At 44.7% G+C, this 24223-nt stretch overlaps 2 protein-coding genes across 2 annotated transcripts in view; both read left to right on the top strand.

Annotated features, from left to right (window-relative positions):
• The window catches only part of ttn.1 (titin, tandem duplicate 1), a 176964-nt gene that overhangs the window by 27714 nt on the left and 125027 nt on the right, over positions 1-24223 (top strand). Inside the window, exons 39-65 of the mRNA XM_080902216.1 lie at positions 423-467; positions 6772-7050; positions 7258-7824; positions 8037-8318; positions 8395-8673; positions 8759-9040; positions 9121-9399; positions 9492-9779; positions 9889-10167; positions 10275-10556; positions 11285-11563; positions 11681-11959; positions 15617-15898; positions 16241-16519; positions 16607-16888; positions 16977-17255; positions 17360-17647; positions 17755-18033; positions 18114-18395; positions 18724-19002; positions 20929-21219; positions 21518-21805; positions 22009-22125; positions 22220-22502; positions 22646-22829; positions 23603-23683; positions 23813-24098. Coding sequence (XP_080758342.1) covers positions 423-467; positions 6772-7050; positions 7258-7824; positions 8037-8318; positions 8395-8673; positions 8759-9040; positions 9121-9399; positions 9492-9779; positions 9889-10167; positions 10275-10556; positions 11285-11563; positions 11681-11959; positions 15617-15898; positions 16241-16519; positions 16607-16888; positions 16977-17255; positions 17360-17647; positions 17755-18033; positions 18114-18395; positions 18724-19002; positions 20929-21219; positions 21518-21805; positions 22009-22125; positions 22220-22502; positions 22646-22829; positions 23603-23683; positions 23813-24098 — 7200 coding nt within the window. The remainder of the gene's footprint in view (positions 1-422; positions 468-6771; positions 7051-7257; positions 7825-8036; positions 8319-8394; positions 8674-8758; positions 9041-9120; positions 9400-9491; positions 9780-9888; positions 10168-10274; positions 10557-11284; positions 11564-11680; positions 11960-15616; positions 15899-16240; positions 16520-16606; positions 16889-16976; positions 17256-17359; positions 17648-17754; positions 18034-18113; positions 18396-18723; positions 19003-20928; positions 21220-21517; positions 21806-22008; positions 22126-22219; positions 22503-22645; positions 22830-23602; positions 23684-23812; positions 24099-24223) is intronic.
• Positions 12267-13881, top strand: LOC308409506 (protein sax-3-like; the record flags this gene model as incomplete). The annotated part of the gene is made up of 5 exons (XM_080902304.1): positions 12267-12363; positions 12451-12738; positions 12825-13103; positions 13186-13467; positions 13589-13881. The coding sequence occupies 5 exons, from the start codon at positions 12267-12269 to the stop codon at positions 13879-13881; spliced, it is 1239 nt and encodes a 412-aa protein (XP_080758430.1).

Here is a 24223-nt window from a genome sequence, read left to right on the forward strand (position 1 = left end):
AACAATGTGGGACCTGGAAAAGGGGGCTCTTACGTTTGCAAAAATATCAGCTCAGCCGGAGATGCTGAGCGCAGCACAGTGACGAAAGGTTGGCATCTGCATGCTTTTGGTCCTTCTGCTCGCTAAGGCTTCTTTACACCACTCATTCACACTGCTCTTCACCCACACAGCCAGCAGAGGCACACTTCTTCACAGGGTGACAACACTTCTTCAACGAGGTCATAACCACTTTGTGCTCACACCACTTAGTGTTTGAAAAAAAGCCCAGCGGTGCTGCACACTAAGAGACCAAACAGGAGCATGCACAAACGTCAGTTAAACGAAACAAAAAAGGGATGGATGCACGAGCCACCACTGGTTCTAACAGTCTCCCGGGAATCTTTAGGAATGTTTTTAATTTGTGAACATCTGTGTCTTTACAGTAACTACAGAGGAGAAGGTGACTCAGGTCCAGGAGGAGATAAAAGGTAAATATGGCTTTTATCGTGATGTCTCCATCCTTGGTCTTAGTTGTTTATGTTCTTTGTCTACAGGTTGTGTTGGTAAGAAGTTCAAGGGCACTTTTACGAGTTTACTTTGATAACTGAACCAAGTTCAGAGTGGACTCGGGACTTTTATTATCTGACTCTGATGATGTAGAATTTGTTTTGATTGAGGAAAAAGTCTTTGAATCCTGGATGCAGCGTTATAGAAGTTTTTAGTCAAACATGTAAAACACTGCTCCTGTACTGAAGCTGCAGTTTTCCTGTTTTCAGCAGACTGTACTGTGGTTGGAGTGTGAGGCTGATTTAACCTGTGATTATTCCACTCAGTCTTCTCTAGCTCAGCCGTCACAGTGGAAGAGGAAACCCAGGAGTCATACTTCACTGGCATAAAGTTAGCAGACAAAACCAAAACACTTGAACTTGAACCAGAGTCTAAACGCTTCTCCAGCACTTTGGAAAAGAAAAAGGAAAAACCAGTTTTCCTCAGTGAACTTTCTCCGGCAGCTGTGACTGTCGGAGAAACGGCTACGTTTACCGTCAGAGTGTCCGGCTTCCCTAAGCCCACCGTCCAGTGGTTTCACAACGGGCACACTATAACCAGTTCATCCGTGTATACATTTATTCACGAACACGATGAGTACAGCTTGGTGATTAACACAGTTCACAGGGAATGTGAAGGAGAGTACTCCTGCACGGTCAGCAACAGATTTGGCCAGTCAACCTGCACTTCCTACCTGCACGTTCAGGTGAAGGAGCCAGAAAAGCAGGAAAGAGCCGAGGAGAGAACATTTGCAGTGACTGGTAAGCGCCCAGAATTCACTAAAACTATAGAATCTCTTCAGCGGCAGGAGGGGGCTCAGGGTGTCTTCAGTTACACTGTGACTGGAGATCCTCTCCCTGAGGTCCAGTGGCTTAAAGGCACTTCCCACATCCAGCCTAGTGGGTTCTGTATCATTGTGAACAACCCGGATGGATCCGGGTTTATTAACATTAAGAGTGTAAAACAGGAGCACAGCGGCATTTACACCTGTAAGGCCTCAAACCAGTACGGGGAAGCCTCCTGTACTGCAGAGCTGCTGGTGTTCAGGGAGAAAGCTCAGGAAGAGGACACGTTAGTACAGAAAACACAAGGTTTGACGATATCGATGGCAGAACAAACCGCAGAACTCCGATTTCACCAGGAAAGATCCCGGTCTGAACACATGATCTATACCATTAGTACTGGAGACCGACAGATTATTCCCAGTGAAGAGGTGGAAACGCTCAGAGAGCTCAGCATCTCTTCTGCCACCCTTCATCGTGAGCAACTTACCCACCAGGCAGCGGTGCTGCAGTCCCATGAAATAGAGGAGAGGGTTTCATTAGCCCCCAGCCATCCACCTCAGGTCTCAGCTGTCCCTGTTAAACAGCATCACGTGGCTGCTTTCTTATCCTCAGTCCAGGAGAGACAAAAGATCACAGCGCAGCACTCTGAACGGATTCTCAGCCCCGAGGTGGTTGAGCTGGAGTCAGCCAAAGAGCAACCGCCCAAGCTCGTGTCAGCTACGTCTGAGGAGGTCCTTCCCCTCAGCACGGTGAGAGCTGAGGCACTGATAGGTCAGAGTCCAGAACACGTAAAGACCTCCAGCGAGCCGAGGCAACTTGTTACTAGTCACCAGGTCGAGCTCGCTGTACCTATCGCTGATGAAATCTCAGAAGACATGCACAGACAAGAGGAGGAGAGGAGCTTCAGAGTCACAGAGGGGGTAAAGATTTTATACTCGGCTCAGTATGCAGGACAGCTTCAACTTACAGAAGGACACACTGAGCATCTTCCAGCTTTAGATGCAGACATTAAAGGTTCAGCTGGCAAAGAGCAGCCGAAACCAGTGGTAGCACCAGTGAGTGAAGCCAGAGTGGCTTTATCCAAAGAGCAAAAGCTTGAAACACAAAGACCAGAGCAGGAGAGCATTACCCCGTGCAAAGACATGGTTTATAATTCAGCCGTACAGACCGAAGAGAAATATGAGCTCTGTGCTGATCAAACAGGACAAGTGCCACATGGGGCATTTTCTGTAAGTGTGCAGCCACAACAGGAGGGAGAACAGCTTCTGAATATGCAGGTTATCAGTGATCAGGAGGTTTTACTGTGTGAGGGAAGGTTGAGCAGTGAAAAACCTCCAACAGAACAAGCAGAAGCGAGCAAAAGTCCGACTTTGCTGCATTCAGTGACTCAAGAAGAACCGAGGACTGTAGTTTGTGAGGCAGCTTCAGAATTCGAAACAAAGATGAACGCCACCTCCGTCCAGCCAAAGCAAGAGTTGGTGCAACCAAAACGCCTTCAGTCGGTCCATTCTCTAACAGTTTTACCAAAAGAAGGCATACTCGCTGTCACCAAACCTGACCAGCAGGTGGCAGCACAGAAGCTGGAAAAGGCTAGATGGCATGCAGCTACCTCAGAAGAGAGAATGGAGGTCACTGCGGATTACCACAAAGATCTTGACATGTCTGTGATCAGCGCTCAACCACAGCCGCGTACTGAGTCCAGGCCTCTACGCAGCCTTGCTGTGTCCTCCCAGCCCATGCAGCTCCCAAAAGAGACTCCTTTTGTTACGAGCGTCACGCAACAGCGAGCATTAGTCCAGGAAGAGGATTACTGGAATATCATGCAGTCTTTGATCATCACAAACAATCAAAGTCTGGAAGAGGGTCACACTACTAGCTTCGAAACTGATGAAAAATTTAAGCCTGAGATTAAAATTGAGGCCAAGATACCAAAAAAACCAGTTTTCATAGAGGAAAAAGCAATGGCCACCGAAAGCTGCACTATCTTAGAGGCGGCTGAGGGGGACTTTGCAGTCCAGATCCAGGAAGGTCAGTCGGTCCGACAGTCAGTGTTTCTAGAAGAAAAACAAGTCATCGTAGGAGAGCGGTCGAGTGAGATTGGTAAATTCGAGGGCTCCGCGGTCAGTGTTAAGACACAGCCTAAAGGGTTTCTTTTTGTCCCAGAGGCTCAGGATGCTCTGACTTTACCTAAGGAACTGAATTTCATCATTTATGCCCCCAAACCATCTAGTTTGAATGTACGACATCAGCTCAGAGACGCTCTTCACTCAGCTGTGGCCAGTAATCCACCAGTTTTACTGGCTGATGTTGTTGGAAGACTAGAGGCAGCGGAGGTCCATGAGGTCAAGGTTCAGAGAGAGCCCAGGCAGGCTGCATGTTCCTATCTTATCACATCTCCAGGTTCCCCCCTGGAGATCACGCTGACTTTTAAAGGTGATTACCCTCAGACAGCTGACCTTAGGCATGAACTCCAGGTAGCTTTGCATGCTATGGTTTCCCAAGAACAGCCGAGTCTTACATCAGAGCAGCCGGGCACCATGCACACTGATAAGCCTCAAAAAGTGCAGGTCAGCTCAGTGTCCTCCAAGGAGGTGTTGTCTTCTGTGGTGGACTCTGTGGTGGTGGCAGAGAGCGCAGGCAGTTTACTTCCTGCTGTATCTCAGTCTGCAGCTCTGACGACAGAAGCCAGGGCTTCCTTTCAAAGTGCGACACTTCAGAGCCAAACCGAGGTCCACGAGTCCAAGAGCAGCAGGACGGTTAGATCAGAGAAGGACGGCACAGTATGCCAGGCTGAACAGCATGTGGACATTTTTGTCCACAGAGAAACCAGAGAGGAATATCTTTCAGAGGCAATCATGATCAGTGAGTCCTCGGACAGTATCACTGATTATCCCGTCATCGTAGATGTTCTGGAGGATGTCTGTGCTGAGGAAAATGGCAAGGCTGTGCTTACTGCCAGTGTTAAATACGTCACCAAAGTTAGCTGGTTTTTCAATGGGAAGCTGGTGAAATCTGGCAAAGAGTTCAAGTGTTTTAAAGACCGTGACACATACACACTAGTTATTGACAACGTTGTCAAAGACCACCATCAAGGAGAGTATGTCTGTGAGGCTGAGAATGAAGTCGGCAAGACGACGACATCTTCGAGGCTGACTGTGGTGCCACGAGGTTTGATGATGGGAAATTCTTTGATATCATCATCATCCACTAACTTCACGCTAGGGCTGCTCAATTAATCAAATTTTAATCTCGATTACGATCTGGGCTTTCAACGATCATTAAAAATGACTGAGCCGATTATTAGCCCCTCCCTCATGCTTTACTCTCGCGCTGCTCCGTGTGGCAAATCGAGCGCACCTCTCTGCATTTCGAACACTCGTCACAACAATAAGAGGACCCGAGGGAAGCTCGGAAAGCTAAGCAGAAGTTATATGGAGAGGAGAGTGACTGCTGTTGGTTGAAAAGAGGTAAAAAAACTTCAGTGGTGTGGAAACATTATGGGTTCAGTCAGACGTGGATCAAGTAGACACAGTGTGTAAACTTTGCTACGGTGTCGTAGCTGCACCAGAGCAACACTGCAAAGTTCACTAAACATAGATGTTTACATTTTTCATTTGTTTCTTATATTGCAAACATTTGCACTGTTATCAGTATTTGCACTATTTATTATTATTTTTCAAAGTCATTATTCAACACATTGTAATTGTTAACCCTTTAAAGCCGGGCAGAGGCACGCTCCGTTTTGCGTAACTATTTTTAAATCCCTGTAGAACCGGAACCGTGTAAGCTAGCACAATAATTTGTTTTGCATATGAAACCGGAGGAGTTGTACTTACATCTTATGCCATCAGCTTGTCCTCGGTCATGGTTTCCTTCCACATAAAGTTTAGCAAAAATTGCATAAAAAGCGCTTGCAGGAACAAAAACATAATATTCCAGAAACACACTTTGCAGATCCGATCAGCTGTTCGTAACACTTCCCACATTGAACAAGACGTCAACGCGAACCATCGCATGTACGTCATTTCCTGCCCGAAACAGGAAGTGACGTCATTTTCACGGAAAATGTATTTTTTTTACTTGTAGGCCTTAAAAGCCTATACTGGTGTTTTTATAGGTCATGTTCGACTTTTCTGAATAGTTGCTGGGATGCTTAGAACTCGAATTGCACTGCTGGAAATATTTTATTTTGATGCGCCTGCTGTTTTCTTTGCAAATTTGCATCATAGGATTGTTTTTTTTGCTTTTCCTGCAGTATATAAAAACTGCTGTATCTCCAAAATAAAACTATGAACACACTCAAGATAAATTTCCTGTGGTGGGAAACTATTTTTTGCAACTTTTTTGTATTTAAAGTTTTGAGGGATAAACCTCTTAAATTGTCAATTTTTTTGGAGTTTATTGCACTGTTTTGCAATTTATGTCGTTACTATGGACTTAATGCATACATATTATTAAAATATGGGCTATAACAGTTGTATAGCAACTTGAAATGCTCCCAATGGCACTACAGCATGTAAAAAAAATAATAATATAAGCTCTGGCGGACTTGGTTCTATGGTAGGTCTTAAAGGGTTAAATAAATATCGTCAAATAATCGAGATCTCAGTTTCAGTGAAAATAATCGTGATTATCATTTTTGCCATAATCGAGCAGCCCTACTTCACGCTGTGGTGAACGTCTGCTGTCTGCAAACCTCAACCAAAACTCAAAGTTTAGGAAATGAGCACAAAGGCAGAACTGAAAATGGCTTACAGCAGGGGTCCCAAAGTCACGGCCTGTAAAACTGACGAACGTGTGCACTTATGTCTGCATTTTTACTTTGTTAAATACGAACACAATGATAGCAGAAGTGCTGCCACGTGTGTGGGCAGACAGACCAGTGACGCCTCATTGAACTACGAAATAAACACAATTAGTGAGGAAAAAACGTCTCGTTATAAAATATTTGAAATTTGAAAAACAAACATTTTCAGAAGTATTTGTGGGAGTTTGCTTGTTTGCTTTTCTTGTTCCACTTCAACACTAAGGTGGCCGTCCAATGAGAGGACGCTGCCAGCCCACAGCTCATTTACCTTCGAGACACCTGGCGTGCAGTTTTTTTCAAAAGAAAAGCATTTGGACTTTGAGGCTTTCAGCAGACAGCAGTGACATGATCACATCCCACTCCATCTACTCCTCTACAACCTTCACAGCCAAGCAGTCTCCTTTGACCACATGCCTTTAATCATTCATGTTTGCATGCCTTCTCTCCTTTTGTCGTCACAGACTTCCTGTTCATCACTTCAGCCTGTTCATTTTTTCTCCTCCACTTTCATCCCACCATAACTTTGTGTGTCGCTTTCCGTCCCAGGTTCACTTCATCACCGTCTCCAGTACAAACACTAATTTTTGTGTCATTTCAGCACCTGCTGTATATTCACATGTTCTTGTTGCCTTTTTCTCTCTTTTGCAAACACAGTGAAGCCTGTGTTCAGGAACAGAATCGTCCCAGTGGAGATAAACATCGGCAGCTCTGCCATGTTTGAATGTGAAACTGAGGACGCTCCAAACGTGAGCTTCAAGTGGTTCAAAGATGGACACCCCATCAAAGAGGGTGAAAAGTGCAGGATTATCAGTCGCTTCAGCGCTTCCTCCCTGGAGCTTCTGAGGACAACCAAGGATGACAGTGGCGAATACACCTGCAAGGCGTCCAATCAGCACGGCAGTGATGAATGCTCCGCCTCCCTCGGTGTCACAGGTAAGAGCAGTGCATTTTTCCTTCTTCTTGGCTGGTTGAGTTTGGAACTCATGTTGTTTTCATTCCCCTCCGAGGGGATGAATGGCGCGTTTTCGTCTTTGTGCTGGCGTTTTGTTTGTGCAATTGTTTCTTGCCCTGTCGGTTTGATTTCGGTTAAGGTAAAACTTATTAACACTGATTTGTTTCTCTTCTTCTTAATCCCTGTAGAACAATTTCCTCCTGTCTTTATAAGTAAGCCTGACCCTCAGACTGTGTATGTTGGAAAGAGGGCTGTAATGCAGTGTGTAATAGCAGGAACTGCTCCTCTGAATGTTGTCTGGCTTAAAGACAACCAGGCCTTACCCAAAGTGCCCGCACACTACCAGAGCTCCTGTGAAAAGAATAAGCACACTCTTGAGATACCCAGTGTTGAGGCAGCTGACAGCGGGCTTTATGTGTGCAAGGTATCTAACAAAGCTGGGACAGCTGAGTGCCACACGGAGCTGTGTGTTATCGATAAACCCAACTTTGTAAGGCCCCTGGCTTCAGTCGCCGCTGTGGTCGGAGCTGCTCTGCACCTTGAGTGTCAGGTGGATGAGGACACTGGAGTAACTGTCAGCTGGACCAGAGATGGCAGAAAAGTCCACCAGTCTCCCGACTATAAACTGTTGTTTGAGGATAAGACAGTTACTCTTGATATCCTAAAGACCACACTGAAAGATTGTGGAAATTATGTGTGTACAGTGGCAAACGAAGCCGGCAGTGCGTCTTGCTCCACCACGGTGAAGGTACAAGGTAAGAGCTATCTAGTTAAGTTTCAGGGAAACTGCAGCATTTGTAACTTTTGCAAATCTGCAGTCCTGGAAGTTAACACAGTTCAATTCTCTGGTGTCCATTTTAGATGATAGACAGCGACTTAAATCTCTCCTCTTTCATTGCGTGGTTGCTGTTTTTAAATGCAGTCTTTGACTTCACAATAGCTTTTTGTTAACCACACACCTCTGCAGAGCCACCCGTCTTTGTAAAGCGGCTGGAAGCCACAACAATTTGGAAGCAGGGCAGCACCGCTCGCCTGCAGTGCACCGTCAAAGGATCTCCCGAACTCCACAGCACCTGGTTCTTGAATAACAGTGAGCTGTCCACTGGTGGCAGACACGCTGTCAGTCTGAAGGACGGTGTCGCCACTCTCGAGATACACGATGTCCTGTTGACTGACAGTGGAAACTACACCTGTGAGGTTCTCAACGAGTGCGGGTGTGAAAGCTGCAGCATTAAAGTAACAGTGAAAGGTGTGTCGAGTTTTTGGCAACAAAAGGCCCAAGTCTGTGCAAAAACACATATAACCGAACTGTATGTTCCCTTTAGAACCTCCGTCATTCAGAAAGGAGTTACTGTCCACCGAGGCAGTCAGAGGGTCGGTAGCTGTGCTGGAGTGTGAGATTGCAGGCTCTGCACCGCTCGAAGTGTCTTGGAAAAAGAATAAGAAACGCCTGTCCTCAGATAAGAAGTACAGCATAGTGTCACAGGGATCGCTGGCCTCTCTGGAGATCCAGTCCTTTGAGAGCGCTGATACTGGTGAATACGAATGTGTCGTATCCAACGAGGTTGGGTCAGCAACCTCAAAGTCAGTACTTAAACAAAAAGGTTAGTGGTGTAAAAAAGGACTTTCATTACAGCGTCCCACAGTCTGGCAGGTGTTGACATTATGATACCAATCGTGTTGTTTCAGAGCCACCTGTGTTCTCAAAGAGGATTGAGAGCGCTACAGCAGTTTTGGGAAATACAGTGAAATTACAGGGAACCCTGAAAGGTTCAGTTCCCATCACCATTAAATGGATGAAAGACTCTGAGCTCCTCAGAGATGATGATCCCAACATCAAAATGTCCTTTGTGAACAACATCGCTAGTGTTTCCTTCTCATCTGTTGAGCTGAAGCATGGTGGGAAGTATACTTGTCTCGCTGAAAATGAGGCAGGACAGCAAAAATGTGAAGCTATCTTAACTATTCAAGGTTAGAAAACATTCCCATTACAAATGTCTTCAGAGTTCAGATCTAACTGTTTGTTAAGTGTAAAATTCAATGTGTTTTAGAACCTGCTCGGATTTTAGAGAAAGCAGCCTCCATCAGCGTGACTGCAGGCAACTCTGCCACGCTGGAGTGCACCGTCTCTGGAAGCCCTGAACTCAAAGTGAAATGGTTCAAAGACGGCAAGGAGATGATCGGTGGTCGTAAATATAAAATAGCAGTTAAGGAGAACACTGCCATTTTAAAGATTCTCGCAGCAGATAAAGGTGACACTTCCGAGTACAAGATGGAAGTGTCCAATAAAGTTGGAAAAGACGAGTGCACGTGCTCGGTTACAGTTATAGGTCGGTTTTAGTCAATAAAACATCATTAATATCAATTTGTCCGATCAGCACAAGTGGAGCTTGTAATATGTTTGATATACTTCCCTACACAGATCGTGCAGTTCCCCCGTCCTTCACCAAAACTCTAAAGAAAGTGAATGGGAGCATTGGCAGTAATATCACGTTGGATTGCAGGCTTGCTGGATCTCAGCCGATGGCTCTGTCTTGGTACAAAGACAATAAAGAAATCCACAGCGATGCAAAATATAAGCTTGATTTCAGTGAGAGTACAGCCTCTGTGACAATAACTGGCCTGGATCAGAGCGATGGTGGAGTTTATACATGCAAAGCTTCTAATGATGCTGGAGAAAAAGAAACCAGTGGTACTCTTTCCATCAAAGGTCAGAGAAGCTGCATTACCTCAAGTTAAGCAGTAGCCATTAGAGATCAGCACAGGCTTAGTGACAGGGTGTGAACTGATCTGCTGTATTTCTTCCCAAATGCCTCCAGAACCTCCAGCCTTTACCTCGAAACCTGAATCTCTTGATGCATCCCCGGGATCACACGTTGTCTTAAAGTCTGACTTTACGGGATCGGCTCCACTTACCGTTAAATGGTTCAGAGAGGAGAAAGAGATTTTCACTGGGGGAAAGTATTTCATAAAGAAAGACTCCTCTTCCAGCTCCCTGGAACTTCATTCTGTGAAACCCAGTGACTCTACCAAATACACATGCCAAGTATCCAACGACGCTGGGAAGGTTGACTGCACTGCAGCGCTCTTCATAAAAGGTGCAGAAAAGCTGCTGCTTTCGTTCTTTCTTTAAAAAGTGTTAAAAAGCTGTTTTCCTTTAATTAACCTCTTTATCGCATCTATAATTGTTACTCTTGATTTACAGAAGCCCCAACATTTACGATGAAGCTTGAACCTTCAAAGCTGCTGAAAACAGGACAACCTCTGGAGTTGTCCTGCAAAGTGCAGGGCACTCCTGTTATTACTGTCACATGGTTTAAAAATGGCTCAGAAATGGTTTCAGACCGCAGACACAACATGACCTTCGACGGCTCGTTGGCCACTCTGGAGGTTGAGAGTTGCTCTGTAGAGGATAGTGCAGATTATGTCTGTGTGGCATCCAGCGAGGCCGGCAGGGAGCAGTGCAGCAGCTCAGTAACAGTGAAAGGTTGGTTCACTCTTCACCGGTCAAAGACTCCGTTTCCAACACCAAGATTAAACCTGGTTCAAGACGCAGGTCTTCATCTAGGTTTAGTTTGTGAAACTTGCTAATTGATTTTACTCTTGTTGCTGTCCTCAAACTTTACATTTGTTTCCATCTAAAGTCTGGTCCACATGGGTTTCTCACATGTTCGGTGCTGCATGCATTATATGGACGTCAGTGCAGGGTTTAGTTACTCTCCATCAAAGCAGAGACTCCCAGAAACAGTATATTTGTAAGAAGCTAGGAGGGGTTTCTGGCCTGACTGTTGGTGTAACTGGTTGTCAGCCATGTTATTAACAGCTGACCTTTTCGTACAGATGTTTAATGGACAGACTGCATTAACTGACAGTGTGAACTTGTGTTTTGAATATGCCGTGCCATGCTAACCCTATAAATCAAAAATAAAGAGCCAAGCAGGTTATTCAAATGCTCTGAAATGTCCATGTTTTATGAGGGTGCGTTGGCCCTTTGCCTCAGCAGATGGTCTAAAGAAATAAACCCATGACACATTACCTGTAACCCAAGGATTACCAGTCATTTAAAAACCACTGTCTGCTACAGGTTCACTGTTACTCAGAAAACCTAGAAACTAGAGTTTAAAGGCTAAATGAACTCTGTGGACCAGACTTCCCACATCAGACTAGAATTATTTCTTCATGCCTGTAAATGTAATTTTATTCTCTGTTTTGTAGAGCCTCCATTGTTTGTGAGGCCTTTTGAATCAGCTGAGCTTGTTACGGAGTCTGAGATTATCTTGGAAGCAATCGTTTCAGGTTCCCCTCCATTTGAAATAAGCTGCTTCCTCAACGATAAGCTGATCAGAAATGACAAAAGACATAAAATCAGCGTGGAAAATGATACAATCACTCTTCAGATCTCACACTGTGAGGCCGGAGACGAAGGAACGTACAAGTGCACTGTTTCAAACGATGTTGGGGAGACATCTTGCTCTTGCCAGATTTCTCTAAAAGGTTTGTGGCGGGAGAGTTTGCCTCGCTGCATGCGTCCACTTTCATTGCAAAGGTTTAGGATTTCAGTTTCATTTAGACTGCCTGTGAATGATGACAACATATGTGTTTTCTCACTAGAACCACCATCATTTGTTCAAAGACTAAAGGATATGTCCTGTATTGTGGGCTCTGAAATCTCCATGAAGTGTATGTTGTCTGGGTCACTTCCCATGACTTTGTCCTGGATCAAGGACGATCGTGAGCTTACGGAAGACGAGCATTTTAAGATGTCCTGTGAAACCAAAAGTGCCATGTTGAATTTGAAAAATGCTCAGTTGTCACATGGCGGGAAATATGTCTGTCAGGCGCAGAATAAAGCCGGGACCCAGAGATGTGCCGCGGTGCTCATAGTGACAGGTTTGTACGATGTTCGTGGGTCTCAATCGTCCGCTTTTGCCTTTGTGTCGAGCTCGCCGCTTCATCTGTCGCATGCAGCGCAGTGATCAAAACTAAGTTACCTTTGAATCATTTTGTTATCGCAGAGCCAGCAAGTATTTCAGAGCACCCAAAGTCCATCAGTGTAACCCATGGCGACCCAGCCAGACTTGAATGCAGGTTTTCAGGCACTAAACCGCTGAAGGTCAGATGGCTTAAGGCGGGAAAGGAGCTGCCGTCAGGACAGAGATACAGAATACAGAGCACAGACACGAGCTCTGTGCTCAAGATGATAAAAACAGAGAAGAGCGACGGCGGTGACTACACTGTCGAAGTTTCAAATGTTGCTGGGCACAGTTCCTGTGACGCATCAGTCACAGTCTTAGGTCGGTTTGCCCAAAGCTTTGTTGAATCTGTTTGCAGTTCTTTCTACAGTCACCCTGACAATGTTTTTTTCAACTTGTATGTAATAGATCAGATTATTAAACCGTCCTTCACAAGGAAGCTGACAGAGACTGAAGGTATAAAAGGATCGTGTGCTCATCTAGAGTGCCTCGTGTCTGGTTCTCTGCCGATGACGATACAGTGGTACAAAGATGAAACAGAGATCCAGACTTGTCAAAAATATAAATGCACGTTTTTCGAAAATGTTGCTTTCCTGGAAATCGGCTGTCTCGACAGTAGAGACAGTGGGAGCTACACTTGTGTGGCTGAAAACGAGGCAGGATCTGCCCAGTGCTCCGGGAGTTTGTGTGTTAAAGGTTTGATCTCATGCATCATCAGTATTTTTTCAGTTTTTTACAGACTTGTGTTGTATGACAGCATTTTGGGGTTTTTCCACCAACAGAAGCACCACGCATTCTTGAAAAACCGGACTCCAAGAATGCGTTGCCTGGATCAAAGGTTAGGTTTACTCTTCGTGTCTCTGGCACACCTCCGCTCGCCATCAAATGGTTTAAAAACAAAAAAGAAATCCTTCCGAGTGCCAAGTGCTCTGTAATCAAAGACAACACTTCAAGCTCCCTAGAGCTCTTCTCTGCCAAAACCTCTGACTCTGGAGAGTATGTCTGTGAAGTTCAGAACGCTGTGGGCTCCGCTTCATGCAAGGCAGCGCTCTTTGTAAAAGGTTAATATTGGAGCTTCATCCTTTTTCTTCACTTTGAAAATGATGACCGTCTTTAAGTCGCTTCTTCATGTATTTATTTCAGAGCCCCCATTTTTCACTGAAAAACCTGAAGCGGTGTCATTAGTGAGTGTCGGAGGCAGCAAGGTGTTTGAGTGTAAGGTTGCTGGTACCCCAGAGATCTCCATGAAATGGTTCAAAGATGGAGTTCAGATTCGCCAAAGCCTCAAATACAAGATATCATTTTTTACCTCTGTTGCCGTTTTAGAGGTTTGTGTAGTTAGTCAACAAGACAGCGGGAAATACTTCTGTGAGGCCTCCAACGAAGCAGGCACAGAGAGTTGCATTTTTGAGCTTGTAGTGAAAGGTTGGTTTTCTTTTCTCTGTTTATGTGAAAATTAAGATCAAGTTGAATGCTAAGTTCTGTATGTTATTATTTTTAATTGATCCAAAGGTTTCTTTAGAGCGCTTTGCTTTGTTATTTTCAGAGCCTCCGTCATTTGTTGAAGAGCTATCATCTCTGGAAGTCGTTAAAGGTTCCACGGCAGCGTTTGCTAGCAAAGTTGCAGGAAGTGCTCCGTTCAGTGTCACGTGGTCTAAAGATAAAAAGGCAATTTTATCCAGCCAAAAGTACATTATTGTTGATAGTGAAAATGTGGGCTTAAAAATCCAGGACTGCGACGTGGATGATGTGGGCACCTACCAGTGCGTGGTAGCCAATGAGGTTGGGAGCTGCTCTGGCTCGGTGGTGTTGTCTCTGAAAGGTTGGTTTTATCGATGACTCCACACTCAATGTGTTATATATGCTCTGGTATTACAACAGTGTCTTCTCCCTGTTAGTGCCTCCAAAGTTTATTGAGAAGATAAAGAGTGTCTCCGCTGTTGTGGGAGATGCTGCAGTGTTTCGTTGCACTGTGGAAGGGCCCCTGCCACTCTCTGTGCTATGGAAAAAAGATGAAAACTGGATCCAAGATGATCCGAAGATCAAGCAAATTTTCCAGAACAAAGAGGCCACTCTCAGGGTTCTTGCTTGTGAGGCTATTCACAGGGGGAAATATACCTGCCATGTTGTAAATGAGGCTGGGCAAGATGTGTGTTCAGCAACACTGACTGTGCAAGGTACATTTACTTCAAGCAGTTTATCTAATATTAGGCTGATTTCCAACTACACCAAGAAGTACATTTACTTCTTCTCTTTTTGGCATCTTAGAACCACCAACGATTGAAGAGAAACCGGAGGTTGTTAAAGTGACTTGTGGAGATCCAGTTAGCTTTGAATGCAGGGTAGCTGGAACTCCTCATATAAGTGTGAGATGGATCAAAGATGGCAACGAGCTCCATTCGAGCAGAAAGCATAATCTCTGCTATGGGGGCAACCTCAGTAGACTTAACATAATGTCCTCTCAGCTGGAAGACGGTGGAGAGTACATGTTTGAAGCCCAAAATGCAGTTGGGACTTGCAGATGTAAAGTGAAGCTGGTTGTTTTGGGTTGGTAGACACCTTTCACTCTTGGTTTACAGCTTTACATGTGTATTTACCACAGTACAAATAGAAGACACGGATATTTGAAGGTTTTCTCTGACATTAATTATCTTCTGCTATCATTTTAAACAGAAGAGTTGATTCCTCCCACATTCATTAAGAAATTAACAAACATTCAAGGAATCATGGGTTCAGTGGTGACCATGGAGTGCAGAGTAACCGGTTCGCTTCCTCTGACTGTTGAATGGAGCAAAGGGAAACAAAAGATTACAGAGAGCTCCAAGTACAAACTTGTACACACTGAAAATAGAGTCTTGCTGGAGTTAAAACTTACTGGGAGTGTTGACACAGGAGAGTACTCCTGCAAAGTTACCAACAAAGCAGGCAGCTGTGTGTGCAGTGGAGTCCTCACAGCTAAAGGTTAGCATTCAAAGTTTATGGGTTTATCAGCTCACGGGCTCTTAGTCACATATCATCATCATTCTTCTCTGTTGGTTTTAGTGCCGCCAAGATTCATAGATGAGCTTGAGTCTCAGGCTGTTATTCCCAAGTCTGACGTATTCTTCAAAAGTGTCTTTGAAGGGACGTCTCCGTTTATGGTGAAATGGTTCAAGGATGGCATCGAACTCATCACTGGGCCATCGTGCAGAGTTAGACTGGAGAAATATTCCTCCTCTGTAGAGCTCTGCTCAGTGGGCACTCTGCAGTCTGGGATTTATTCCTGCCAAGTTAGCAACGAAGCAGGCACGGCGAAAAGTGCGGCACAGTTACTGGTGAAAGGTTGGACTATTCTTTTTTTGTCCACCATCATCGCCGTGCATTTAACTCCATCTTTTTTCTCCATTTTTCACAGCTCTTCCCTGTCTTCATGTGTCTTTTCTTTGCTTTATTGCCTTCCAGAAATATCTGTGTTATTTTCAGAGTCCCCTGCCACAGCAGCCAGTCATGTGTCTGCATCCTCCATCCGTGCCATTACTGCTCAAGTGCTACTTTATGCTGAGGATAGTAACTTGATATTTTTCTTACTTTGCAGAACCACCTCAGTTTGTCCTGAAACTGCCTCCCGCTACGTCTGTGAAACAGTACGAGGGACACTGCTTTGAATGCAAGGTCACCAGTGTACAGTCTCTGAGAATATGCTGGTACAAAAATGACCAACAGATAACTGATGGAGGCAACTATAAAACAATGTGTGTTGACTCAACTGCATACCTCCAGATCTCCAATGCAACATTTGACGATAACGGAGTTTACTCTTGTGAGGCTCATAATGATGCTGGCAGTGCAAGCTGCAGCAGCGTTCTCACAGTTCAAGGTCAGCTTTTGAGTGGAGACTTGGCTTGTGGATTTTGCCTCCTCTGAACATATGTTGCATGAGGAAAAGGATAATTCCCTGTGTTGGAAGCTTGGATTCGCTGTTTCTTTCTGCAATCGTGTCTTTTTTCTTCAAAATCAAATTTGTCTTCCAGTATGTTGGGGAACACGATGTAACCTACTCTCCTATCATGAATATTAGGACTCTCATCATGAGCTTTTCTTTTTCTGTTTAACCCTCCACAGTATTTCTATTGGTTGAAACTGTCCGGATGAACTGCTTGCTTCGTGTTACGTCTTCATGAATGCTTCATCTGTTAATATATCTCATTGTATTTTCTAGAGTCCCCCTCCTTTGTTAAAACTCCAAGCCCTGTGGAGGGCATAAAAGGCAAAGATGCTAGTCTGCATTGTGAGATGTCTGGCACCCCACCCTTCCAGGTTAACTGGTACAAAGACAACAGGCCACTAAAGGAGGATAGAAAATGCAAGATGGTCAATGTGGGCAGCTTTGCTACACTTCATATTATAAAGCTGGAGCAAGATGACGCCGGGCTTTATGAGTGCAGGGCGTCGAACAATGTAGGAAGTAAATCGTGCCAGACTGTCATTACTCTGAAAGGTTAGTGTGATATTAGTGGTCATTTCCTCAAAGCTTGGCCACGTGCGATCACCTCTCCTCATCTGTGATCTTTCCATCACTGTTCAGAACCACCAGTGTTTGCGGAGAAACTGGTCGATCGGTCAGTGAGACTCGGTCAGCAGCTGACGCTGACAGCTACCGTGCACGGCTCGGAGCCACTGACTGTGTCTTGGGTTCAGGACAAAGATCATATTCTCAGAGAAGATGACAACAGGAGGATCACCTTTGAAAACAATGTGGTTGCTCTCGTAGTGCCCCAGGCTGACTCAACCACAGCTGGTAAATACACCTGCCAGCTGAGGAACGACTGTGGAGCGGTCGAGTCGGTCTCTCAAGTGACGGTTCTAGGTTTGTAGAACTCCAAAGTTAATTGCATTACCATTGCAATTAATTACCAGGATTTCTTTAGCCTAATGCGTTCTTGCATAATCTTTAGAACCTGCTGCTATCGTGGAAAGCCCGGAGCTGTTGAATGTGAAGTCAGGAGAAACTGTATCTCTTGAGGTAACAGTATGTGGCTCACCAGAACTGAAAACTACATGGTTCAAGGGCAACAAAGAGCTCTCTGCTAATGCAAAGTATCATCTGAGCTTCAAAAAGCAGCTTGCCACCCTGAAGATTCTGTCTGCTGACAAAGCAGATGCCGGAGAATACACACTACAGGTTACGAACCACGTTGGAACATCCTCTTGCAAAATTAAGCTCACAGTCTCAGGTTTGTGTTTTTTGTGTTCGCTGCCGATTTGTGAGCTTGTCTTCTTCTTGTCTTCTTCTTTTTATAAGCAATCAGCTCTCCATGTTATTGTTTCTTTACAATAGATAAGTTGATTCCACCGAGTTTCATAAAGAAGCTGAGAGATACCCACCTTGTTGTGGGTAAGCCTGGTGAGATGGAGTGTAAGATTACCGGTTCTACTCCTTTAACAACTTCCTGGTTCCATAATGGCCAAGAGATAAACAGTGGGCCAAACTATGACATTAGCAGCATGGATAATGTGCGCACGCTGAGAATTCCAGTGATTAAGACGTCAGATTCTGGCAAATACACATGTAAAGCTGTGAACGCTGCAGGAGCCAGTGAGACAAGTGCTTCAATGAATGTGACAGGTCAGTAATCCAGAGACCAGAATATTTTAAACATGGTTTCCTCAGCCAGGATCAGAAGTTTGGTTACAACAAATCTTTTTTATTTGAATCTTTTTATTGGAAATCAGAACCACCATCTTTTTCTGAAACGCCCGAGGCTCGAGAAACGTTGCCTGGCCAAAGTGTGTCTTTCTTGGCTAAAGTGAAAGGCAGCATTCCCATAAAGGTCAAATGGTTCAGGGGAGCCAAGGAAATGCAGCACGGGAGAGGCTGCGAGATCTCCCTGAAGGACGACGTCGCCACGCTGGTGCTTCATAAGGTTGAAAAGTCTCATGCAGGAGAGTACACCTGCCAGATCGTTAATGATGCAGGAAAGGAGAGCTGCTCAGTTTTTCTGTTTGTAAAAGGTTTGTTAGCATTATATATGCCCGTCTTACAATTCATGCACTGATTTTTATTTAACTGACGGTGGACTTACCCCTCTCAGAGCCAGTCCACTTTGTGAAGAGGCTGAGGGACATTTCCATTGAAAAGAACAAGCCTCTGAGGCTCGAGGTCGCATATGCTGGAACCCCAACTGTAAATGTAACCTGGGAAAAGGATGGTAAACTCATCCAAGCCTCTTATCTGCACAATATGATCACCACAGACACCTCTTGCATCCTGGAGGTTCTGAACTCTGAAAGGATGGAGGCAGCTGGTAGATACTATTGTGAGATAGACAATGGAGCTGGACGTGACAAATGTGAAGCACAAGTTACAATCCTAGGTAAAATGATTGGTTGTGCATGTAAATGTGGATCCCTCTGTTTTTCTTATGGTGACTTATGACCATACATTCATTAATTTGGCCATTTTTTTTTTCCCGATATTTTTATTAAAGTTTTTGCATCGACTTTTACAAAAGACAAATTGAACAATATGCCGTTTTCTTTTTAAAGAACATAAAGCAATATAAGACATACACTCCCACCTCATAATTATAGCAGTACCAGTGGGTGTACAAACAGAAAAAGGAAAATTTTTTTAAACACATTTTTCATTTGTATGTTTACACATCTGTACTTAAACTAAACCACCCTGATGTCTCACTTTAGAACCACCATACTTTGTTGACAAGCTGGAGCCAGTGGAGGTAACTATGGGTGAGGCGGTGACCTTAGAGTGCAGGATTGCAGGAACTCCTGTGATCTCTGTCACCTGGTTTAAAGAGGATGGAAAGCTGCGCAAGTCCAACAGTTGCTCAATGGACTTTGCAGATGGCGTTGCCACTTTGCAACTGTTCAAATCTACCAAGTCTGATCACGGTGAATATATCTGCAAGGCCGAGAACCGGGTTGGTTCAGCCTCCACCAGCTGTAGCGTGACTGTGAAAGGTGATGCTCACGTTCACTACTTCATTTTTCTACATTAATGAAGAATGAATGAAGCCTGGTGTGACTGTCAATATTTTAAAGACATTTTTCGAGCTGTTTTGTTGAGTTACAAGGAATCTTAAAAGTCAGCAGCAAGCTTTAATCCAGGTTCATATTTAGAGGTTTCCCACCTTTCAGACAGTCAAAGGAGCTTGCAAAGAAAAGCGTCTGGACTTCTTTAAGTTGCTTGAAGACGTTTCACCTCTCATCCGAGAAGCTTCTTCAGTTCTAAGGTCAAATGGTGAAGAGTCCCAGATATAAACCTAGTGGGAGTTTCCCCCCACAGAGGGACAAAAGGACCCCTGATGATCCTCTAATCGCCTGAGCCAAGGTGTGAAACTGGGTGTGGGTCCCAATCAGCCAGAGTTTCAGGTGAGCTCATTGTGAAATCTGGCCCCACCTTATCATGCGAATTCCTGAGGTCAGATGGCCCAGGATGTGAGTGGGCGTTAAGGCGTCTGGGAAGGATCTCAAAACTGGATTATAGATGGCAGAGAGTTGGTGTCGTAAGCCCTGCCTCTGTTCAAAGATGGTCGCTCACAGTGGACATAGATGGCTTCTTTCACTCCTCTTTCAAACCACCTTGGCTCAGGCGATTAGAGGATCATCAGGGGGTCCTTTTGTCCCTCTGTGGGGGGAAACTCCCACTAGGTTTATATCTGGGACTCTCCACCATTTGACCTTAGAACTGAAGAAGCTTCTCGGATGAGAGGTGAAACGTCTTCAAGTAACTTAAAGAAGTCCAGACGCTTTTCTTTCCAAGCTCCTTTGACTACGATGACCTGGATGCCTGAGAACCTTCACAGACATACACCTTTCAGACAAGTACTGCAAAAGAGCAGCCGGGACCCGCTGTTGTTTAGGAACACAGTATTTAGTCATCGAGGTCTAAAAACTGATCTTAGTTTATCTCCAATATTTCATAACCTCCATCACCTATTATTATTAGATGGCAGCATAACAGGGGAAGCGTGAACCAAACCATTGTTTCTCAGAACCAGCTTGCCTGGCATGATGTTGAGACTGAAGATATACTTGAAACACTCAGAGGACAATTCCCATGTTTATGTAACATGAGTAAGTGAATAATTCATAGATGCCAGTCATGTCAGAAAAGGTGGTGCACGAACCGACACGTTTCCTTTGTCTGATTCCCAGATATCCTTCTAATTACTGATGCTGTTGAACGTAGCTGTTTCCTGTGGTCTGCGGACCAAATGCACCTACATTTCCCGAGGTTCAGATTGCAGCACAGAGATTGGCCCTTGGCTGTGGCTTCACCTAAACTGTGGGACATTAGACACTCTCAAAACCCACCTGAAAACCCTCTTATTCTCTTTTAAACCAGAATAAGTTCTGATTACTTTTGTGCTATTTCTTACTCAGATCTTCTCGATTTATATTTACTTTCTTAAATTCTGTTGTCTTTCGTCATCTTTTTATGCCATTTGACTTTTCTTTTAGATGTTCAGCACTTTGGTGACCAGCTGTTGTTTTAAAAGTGCTATGGAAATAAATTTGACGTCCTGTGATCTTGTGCTTGCCAGGAATAACCAGGATGATATTTTAGGGTGTTTTCAGTGGCTGGCTCTGCATTTTGTAGGTCTTGAAATAAGGATTTACTAAGCTTTGAGAGATGCCTGAAACCAACGCTGTAGTGGTCAGATAATGGTCTTTTTCATAGACAGGAGATTTTTGGTCAGAATCTCTGATGTTTAGTATTTCTTTGCTTTTGTGTTGTTTGTATGTTGTCTCGTGTGCTGTGCCAGACTGTTTTCCTGAAGCTGTGGTAAAGGCCCAGTGGCCTGAACTCTTAAATTGGAATCTCAAACGTCCAATGCCACTGCATGGCATGATTTTCGTTCTTATTTTCTTCCCCACTAACAGAGCGCAAAGTTCCTCCAAACTTCACCAGGAAGCCTTCGGAGTCCATGGTGGATTCAGTGGGTAAGACCGTAAAGATCGAGGGCCGCGTGTCCGGCTCTCAACCTCTGACCGTCTCCTGGTACAAGGACAACAGTGAGATCCGCGCCTCGGACAAATATGATATCAGCTTCAAAAACAACATGGCCGTGCTGTGTGTCAGAGGCTCCACGGGCTCTGACGGTGGTGTTTACACCTGCGAGGCCTCCAATGAAGCTGGCAAAGCTTCTTGTAACGTTTCTCTCACAGTAACAGGTAGGACTCTGTCATTTAGGGTTTGATCCTTTTCATCCATGCAGCTAAAGCTGATGTGACTCTACAGGATGTTCTTATGGCACTAAAGATTAAAACCTGACACTTTCATTGTATTAAAGTAATGTTTGGGTAATATTTTACTATATTTGGGTAAAATTATGACTGTTTTCAGAATGAAATACAGTGACTTGTTTTGCTAGCATCCATCCAGATTTTGGATGAGCTTCAGTTGAACAGTTCACTGTTTGAAAGGTGAGTATTTGTAGTCATCCTGTCGGTTTTTGCACCACTTCTCCAGAGACTGGCCAGGCTCCCAAATTTGATGTTCCTCTGGAACCAGTGACTGTGGGTGAAGGGGAGAAGCTGAGCCTCCAGTGCCACGTCACCGGCTCTACTCCAATAACCATCCAGTGGATGAAGGACAGGAGAGAGCTCGTGTCCAGCGGAAACACCAAAATCTCATTTGTTGGTGGAACGGCCAATCTGGAGATCAGCCAGGTGTCAAAGACGGATGCTGGAGATTACCTGTGCAAGGCCAGCAATGCAAATGGCACTGACTTCTGCAAGTCTAAAGTCACTGTAAAAGGTAATCAATCTGTGGTTCCAGTTTTGTGTAATGAACACATCTTGTCTCTCCACTGCACGGTGGAAAAAGTTTACTGCAGTGACGCTAAACCAACATTACTACAAAACTTTGTTTTTAAAGTAGTTTTATGAGAAATGCAGTGTTTATTTCTTTCTGCTGGTTATGTGTTTCACAACATTTAACTCTCTTTCAAATCCTTTCAGATAAAGGTGCCAAGGCCACACCCGCTGAGGCTGCTGCCCCGGCTGCAGCCGCCCCGGTCAAAAGGCTCGACAATCTGTTCTTCATCGAGGAACCCCAAAATGTTTCTGTCACAGAGAGTAAGCACGAGGAGCCAAGGCTCTTTTTGCTTTCATTCATTATCTCTAGAGGTTTCCATTTTGAACTAACTTTGTGTATTTCTGATTTTGGCAGAGGGTACTGCAACCTTTATCGCCAAGATTGGAGGTGACCCAATCCCCAGTGTGAAGTGGATGAAGGGCAAATGGAGACAGATCACCCCCGGTGGTCGAATCTCCATTGAGCACAAGGGCCAGGATGCCAAACTGCAGATCAGAGAAGTGACCAAGTCTGATTCTGGTCATTACAGATGTGTTGCCACCAACAAACATGGAGAAATTGAGAGTGGCGCTGATATGGAGGTGACCAAAAAGGAGGACATGGGAGAAGTGGGAGACTTAAGAACGAGGCTCAAGAAGTAAGGCATTAAGATATGGTGGCAGTGTGAAATTCTTTTCTGTGCAATGACTCTTTTATCAAAGCCTAAAGGAAACAGAAGAGCAAACATCTGGGAGATATCTGCTGCAGAGAAAAATCTGATCGTGTATTTTCTATTTTCAGGACTCCTTCCAAGCAGAAGAGTCCCAAGAAAGAAGAAGAGGTCAACATTGTAGAGCTGCTTAGAGGTCACGACCCCAAAGACTATGAGAGGATCCTGCGGGAACATGGAATCCATGACTACCGTGCCATCCTGCAGGCCGTGGAGTTCCTGAAGAAGGAGAAGGAGATGGAGACTGGAAGAGCGGTAAGACAGAAAGTGTCAGCACAGATGACCGGACATCGTCCCACATAGCTGTGCGAGAAAGCAGCAGAATTAATATCACGGTTCAGCTTTACAATCTGTGAGCAGGAAGGATGGAGACAAAAACTTTACCTCTAAATTCCACCAAATAAAGGGCCAAATGGCCCTCAAGTCTCTGGACTGGTAACACACTTCTGGGGTCTCCAACATTTTGGCTTAGCTGTGGAGCAGATAACATTTTACCAACTTTAGTCTGCAAAGACTCACTACCAGCAGCTTCTTAGTGTGAGTATTTGGTCCCATATTTAAACTAAAACCTACTTTGGGCTTCTCCAAAAGTTGATTGTGTTCACCTGGACGTAGCATTTTGTGGGAGAAACGTTTCGTCACAGGTGACTTCTTCAGTCTCAGCTGACTGCAGCTTTCAATCTTATAAACACGGGCTTATACTTTGGGGCTTCTTAGTTTGAGTTGAGAGCAGCTGAACATAGTTGATGCAGACAAATAAGGCAGAAAAACAGGCATTTTACATACACTTCTCCTTTCCAGAGAGAAATTTGGACATGGCGAACATGATCTCTCCATATTTTTGCTACCAAGCCAACTTTATCTGTAAAGCTTTAAAACAGCAAGTGCTGACCAAAGAGCCAAGAACAGAATAATGCAAAGTTAAACAAATTAATAATAATAATAAAAAAAGCACGAATGAATACCATGGAAACATGGAAAACGTTCACTGAAGCGACTCTCACAGACTCGCCTCTGTCCTGCTGCAGGAGGTCGAGCGTGGGGCACGAGTCGAAGAAGAGGACATGGCCCGACTCATCGAGCAGCTAGAGGGACGCGTCAGCATGGAGGTAAAAGTACCATCTGATTATGAGGCCATTAAAAAAGAAACACATCGTGTTTCAGTATATAATACAGATAATCAATGATTTGACAATACACAACTTCAGACGTTGATGAAACGGGTTTTTCTTGCTCAGCCCGTCTCTGTGATGGAGGACATCACTGACCAAACCATCACGGAGAACCAGAGCGCCACCTTTGAGTGCCAGATTAAGATCAACTACCCAGAGATCACGCTCACCTGGTACAAAGGCACCCAGAAACTGGACAACAGCGAAAAGTACGACATCAGCAGCGTGGGGGACCGCCATTATCTGAAAATCAAGAACTGCCAGGTCAAAGATCAGGGCAACTACCGCGTGGTGTGCGGTCCTCACATCTCCAACGCCAAACTGACGGTCACAGGTAAGAGTCCCGATGTCTGTCTCTGTGTGTCTGTAACACGTCCTCACATCCAGCTCTTCCATTTTATTATCAGGAGCCGCTCGTAAGACAGGTAAGAAGGATGAGTCCAAACTAACACGACTCAGACTGACCTCTTTGAACCT

This window comes from Rhamphochromis sp. 'chilingali', assembly GCF_963969265.1.
Source record: "Rhamphochromis sp. 'chilingali' genome assembly, chromosome: 14".
NCBI classification, from domain to species: domain Eukaryota; kingdom Metazoa; phylum Chordata; class Actinopteri; order Cichliformes; family Cichlidae; genus Rhamphochromis; species Rhamphochromis sp. 'chilingali'.